At 35.6% G+C, this 5643-nt stretch overlaps 1 protein-coding gene across 1 annotated transcript; it reads right to left on the bottom strand.

Annotated features, from left to right (window-relative positions):
* Window positions 1-1242: 1242 nt before the first annotated feature.
* Window positions 1243-4798, bottom strand: LOC132283290 (thiosulfate sulfurtransferase 16, chloroplastic-like). Its single transcript, XM_059785226.1, has 7 exons — window positions 4633-4798; window positions 4437-4535; window positions 4209-4319; window positions 3978-4051; window positions 3353-3423; window positions 3197-3250; window positions 1243-1500 (listed from the first exon to the last, which is right to left on the bottom strand). Exons 1-7 carry the CDS (start codon window positions 4698-4700, stop codon window positions 1426-1428), a joined length of 552 nt encoding a protein of 183 aa, XP_059641209.1. The 5' UTR covers window positions 4701-4798; the 3' UTR covers window positions 1243-1425.
* Window positions 4799-5643: the final 845 nt, after the last annotated feature.

The following is a 5643-nucleotide window of genomic DNA, read 5'->3' on the forward strand; positions in this document are numbered from 1 at the left end:
CATTTTATTAATATATATGAAAATTGCTTTAATTTTCGCAAAAAAAACAAACCCATTGTTTGAACTATTATTACACCAACTGTACCACGAAAAGTCGGGTTTGTGTTCTAGTTGTTATTGAGTCCACCCACCGTTTGAGTGGACCATTAGGAAAAGTGATCTGATCTCAACAAAAGCAAGTTCAGAGTAAAATGTTTGCACAGCTTAAGTTTTTGGCCGAATGACAAGCATCCAACCGTTGCAACTGTTACAAAGAGCGTACAGCCCAAACAGTGAAAAAAATGCCCGGTCACCTGTGTTTCAATGGGTTTTAATCAAATTTCATTTTACCCTAATCTACAGTATCGACTGTGCATTAAAAAAATGGTACCGGACACGGTTTAAAGCATTTGTCCAGCATTGGGTAGTCTCTGTCTACCAAATTCAGCTGGGTTAGTTTGAGTCAAAGTTCCTAATTCGAGCTTAGTGTCACGGGCTTAGAGTTTCAGCACCACTCTAGCTGCTCCCGTGCGGCACCAAGACGTTGCTTCCACTCTCACAAGTACTTGGTCAGCCTAACTCCCGTGCACACCTTAGCCAACACACTCCCCTTGTGCGCTTACTAGTGTTGTAGTTGCCCTCGCCCTCTCCTCACTTGGCTTGCACACTCACACACACTAAGGCACTTAAGTTGGCAAGGAAAGAACACTTCTATTACTTCAAAGAATGCTTTGTACAAGGCTAACACTCAAGTTCTCTACAAAGCTCTCAAGACTCACTCTAGGACTTGTTGTTTGCAAAATGAAGTCCTACTCCTATTTATAGGCATCCCCATCCCTAATGGATGGCTAGGATGCATTCTAACCAACGGTGGAGATTGATTCTCTAGAATCTTCTTCCACCTTCTACACATCTCCATACATATCTACAACATTTTAGAACCCTCCATACTACTCCACAGGAGAATTCTAGAACCTTCCACACACTTCTAGAATATACTACACATATCTAGAATCTTCCACACAACTCTAGACTACTCCAGAAGACTCTAGAAACTCCACTTGCCATGCAGCGTCCTCCTTAGCGTCTGCGTGTCGCCTGCGTGGTACAACCTCCATAGGCGGGGCGTGACATTAGTCACTAAAATTAAGCAAAACGAGGACGACCTGATCTTCACAGAAGATCTTAAGAAAGAGCAAATTACAAAGTTTCAGAAATTTGTTACTATTAGTATTACGTTCTGTTAAAACCCTTTCCACCATATTTGCCAGTATCCTTGGTACTTGTAGCACCCAGATGCAACTTTATTATATTGTTGTGCTTATACATCAACACGTCCCTAAACCAGGTTTCACTAATTGTACACCATATTGGCTGTGTTTATACATCACTTTTCTTATTTGCTCCAGAACTGCACTAGACCAGTAGGTGTCTGGTTGCCATAAGTTACGACTCTGTTGGAAGTCCGGTTTGTATCCATGCAGCATACCCACCAGCTACATCTGTTATCCCTGTAAAACCCTGCAAAAGTAAATTGAAGTTTCAATAAGTTCCCTAGCAAATCTTCAATCAAGATTTCAATCTGATAAAACTAAATTGAAAAGCGGAGAGCAATCTCTGTTTCAAACCGATGCATTGAATCCCATGGAACTATTGAGCTGCATAAAGAATGATTAGCCCGTTTTCATTTCACTGTCAACGCAGGTTTTCCAATCAAAACCACAACAGTGCTTTAAAATTAGAAACCGAGAAACATCAACCCCTTTAAATCCTCATAAATGCAAGTTAATGGTTTCATAGTCCGATTATCAAACACCCAAATGGTAAATCTACAAAGCTAACCCAAAAAAAAAAATACTCAAAAAAAATCTTCAATATTTTCAAGCCATGAGTAGAGGCTGGAAGCTATTATGAAATAAATTCTTAACAAGCTGATGTCCCACTTATGTATAGTGGCTGATTCATTGACCATATATCCAAAAATGATATGCGATGTTGAAGTGTGAAAGGATCAACGAAAACTTTAATATGATCCAACTAAAAATAAAAAGTAGGATAAGAAATTTTGCAAACTCCCATCCAAATTAAAAGGGATACATTATAAACACATTTCTGAAATTTCTGGACATTATACAATCCACTAGATGTCAAAAATCCTCCAAATGTATAGTGTTTATTTCTAGTTCCAACAATTCATAAGTCATAACCCTTCCTTCTCTCTTCATAGCAGAAACACAAAAGATATTGTGGTCCACGTTCATCATTAACCAAGCTCACCTTCAATTTTATTCGAGAAGTTCATTGCTTATCCATTTTTGTTTTAGTCACATATTCAAGAGACAAAATCATCACATAAAACTTCAATGGCTTGAACCAATAACTACTAATGTAACAAACCCTTTCTACATTAACCTATCAAATTAAAGTATTCTTGCACTCTATATAACCAATTCCCATTAGTTTTTCAACATCAACAATTTCATTGTCACATCTTTAATTGTAGAAACTCACAAGCTTCTAACTGTTCAAGAAGAGGATCTTTCATATTCAAGACTAACAAAAACTCCTACCCAGACAACATCATAGAAGTAGAGTTTTTACCAATTGTCAATTTACTATGCATTTAATCAGCATCTCCAAATCATATAGCACCTCTCACTTAAATACAAATCCAACCAAAGTTACCAAATTAATGCAAAAAACTTTGCAACAATATACCTCAGCAGTTTCTTCCTACAATTATCCAGGTAAGGCTCTTTAAAGTTTAAAGTTCAAAATCCAGGTTTAGAAGAGTAAAATGATTACGTGGCAAGCTCACTAGATGACACAAGGTTGAAATATCTTATATGAAAAAACAACACAACTGACTACATTCATAAAAAGACACCAAAAGTAATAGTAGGAGGAACTTAGAAATGCAGCAGACACATCTCCTTGTAATACTAAAAAAGTCCGAAACAACATATCAAAAATACACTAATCATTCGGATTAAAAAATGGTACATCTCTCATTAAGGTGTAATGGCAATCCAAAAATTTGAAAACACAACACTAATAACCAGTCACTTTCACAGTTACTTCATGTTCCTAGTATTGAGTAGAAACAAATTGGGGAAGAAGTATTCTGTTTCCAGAATATATAAATATAAATATATATATATGTATATATATATTTATATTCAGTTTAGGGATCCTTGTATATAAACGATATACTTACAGCAGATACAAGTTCTGTTGCAGCCATTAATGACCTTTTCCCAATCTGGCATCCCTGTTAATGCAGGAGGTAAAACATTAGTAAGGAAGAGCAGAAAAATGGAGGACAATTTCAACGTAGAGAATGAGTTAAATAATTTCAGCAATGGGAACTCACAACAATAATTTCATCATCTTGCTCAAAATGTGATAATACTTCCTCCAAAAAATTAGGGTTCTTCGTCATCCCTACACCAGTAAACAAACCCCCAAAAAAAGGTAAGGCAACAAAAAGAAGAGAACAGACTATACATGCAGAATATGGGAAGTAAATGTTACCAATGAGCACTAGAGAAATTATAACGTATTCAGAATAATTGTGAATACCAAGACAACATTTCTTGTCCATGATCACATTCAAACCCCACCCCCTCATTTTTTTTTTTTTTTTTGATAAGTACACATTCAACCCCATTTCAATGATCGACACAATTGCACTTGCTATGATAAACAAACTGGAGCATGAACCTCACAGCAAAGAGCTACCAGTTTTGGAGTGACTCGAGTCTAATTATAAGTATGAGCAAATGTACATATAAAAAGGCTATGCTTTGGTGTTATAGTATGCTAAATGAATCAATTCTATATCTAGAGTGAGACAATTTTAACTCAACATTTAAGTTATAAAAACATAACCCAAATTTCTCAAAAACTCAAATCAATCAGCAGAAAATTGATTATAACAATATAATATACTTGACAAATATTAATGCTAAATTCTAATTTGAGTTTAGGGCATAAACCTGATCCAACTCTCAACAAGTAAGGAACGTTGGTAGCCCCAACAGCATGTCCAGTACAGAACTCTTCAGGTGTCCTAATCACAGGAAAAAAATAAATAAATAAATAATACCCCACTATCATCAATCAATTAAATTAAATTAAAGCACAATCGATAGCACACCAACATATACAATTTAAAAAAAAAAAAAAAACCCTTAAAACCACTTTGCCAATCAGAATTATCAGTGTACCTGACGTCCAAATAACGGTGTCCGGCTTGAAGAAGCTCGTGGGCTACGCGAACCGGAACAGACGTTGGAACGGCCGTCGACCCCGCGTTCCCTCCGGAACTAGCACTCCAACTGCGAATTATTGAGCAATATAAATTCGATTGATCATAAAAACCTAAAATTGCAAAAAAAAAAAGACAAAAAAAAAAAACCATTGGATTTTTACTTGAAACAAACCCTAACACCCACCTGAAGCTCGAAACTCTATCATTGGTGCCAATGATACGTTTATTGGGACGCTGAAACCGAGATGTCGCCGTAGATAACAAAGATACTACCGATACACACCTACAGTCAATGAATTTGAAGAAGCTATATAAGATAGAGATAAGAGAAATGGAATGTGTGTATGTAGATATGTATATATATATATATATAAAGCAACCTGTAACTGAAGCTTTTAGGGCAGAGAAGTCGAGGAAGTGAGGAAGAAGAAACGAAAATTTTCGCCATGATTGCTCTCTATATCTATCTCCGTCGGTGTATGTACGTGTCCTTAACTTCTCTGTTTAGTGAGAGCTTGCAGTGGAGTCTATTATAGAATCTTAAAGAGCTGTGTTTGGATACACGGATTTAACGGAAATTGGATTTTAAAATGAATTTTTTTACTGTTCGGAACAAATAAAATTAAAAAGGGGACAGAAAAAACAAAAAAATTTAAATGAAATTTGTACCGTTTGGAATGAATAAATTTTTTATAGACATAAAATTTAACAAGATTTTAAATTTTATGCATAGTGTTAACAAATTACATTAAAAAAATAATATTAAAATTGTACTTCTCAAGTGAAATTTACCGTTCACCACTTCTATTATATACTACATAAGATATTTATTTATTTCAAATGCACAAATATAATTTTATTTTTAATTCAATCCAAGTCTTTTTTTTCTTTTCTTTTTTTAAATAAAAAGTTGGCATGTCCAGAATATGTATGGTACACCATCGCTGTGGATTAATGCGTGAGTGGTGGTGAGTCAGCTGCTTTCAGTTTTGGATATTGAGAAAGGTGGTGACACGGAGACACGGAGATTGTGATAAGTTTGAAACCGCCGGATTTTATCTGCACACATGCCGAGGTTAACAAGATTGGGCTATGAGTCTATGCCGATGGATTAATTCAATTTTTGAAACCTCACCAATCCATTGCCCTTTGGGCCAAAATACCACTTTTGGGCTGTTTGATGAATCTCTTGGCCCTAAAACTTGGCTTGGGCGACGAGATTGACCAGTTAGGGCCTTGGGAAAAGGGTCTAATTCAGATTCAATCCAAGCTGAAAATTTCTTCTGACCTTTATTTATTTTCTCTTCTCTTCTATTTTATTGTCTAAAAAATACTCTCACAATATTCTTGAAGAAACAGTAACCCTTCATCTTTGGTTTTGAAAAAAGAGA

This window comes from Cornus florida, unplaced genomic scaffold (assembly GCF_030987335.1).
Source record: "Cornus florida cultivar Cherokee Brave unplaced genomic scaffold, ASM3098733v1 CherokeeBrave_3.0.0_Hap2_Chr11, whole genome shotgun sequence".
NCBI classification, from domain to species: domain Eukaryota; kingdom Viridiplantae; phylum Streptophyta; class Magnoliopsida; order Cornales; family Cornaceae; genus Cornus; species Cornus florida.

Bases quoted from the DNA above. Each gene is read 5' to 3' on its own strand.
- LOC132283290 (XM_059785226.1), bottom strand. From the start codon at position 4,700: ATGGCGAAAATTTTCGTTTCTTCTTCCTCACTTCCTCGACTTCTCTGC. The intron at 3,251-3,352 runs GTGAGTTCCCAT...CTGCATTAACAG, and splicing joins AAGATGATGAAATTATTGTT to GGATGCCAGATTGGGAAAAG. The intron at 1,501-3,196 runs GTAAGTATATCG...TTACTTTTGCAG, and splicing joins CAACAGAACTTGTATCTGCT to GGTTTTACAGGGATAACAGA.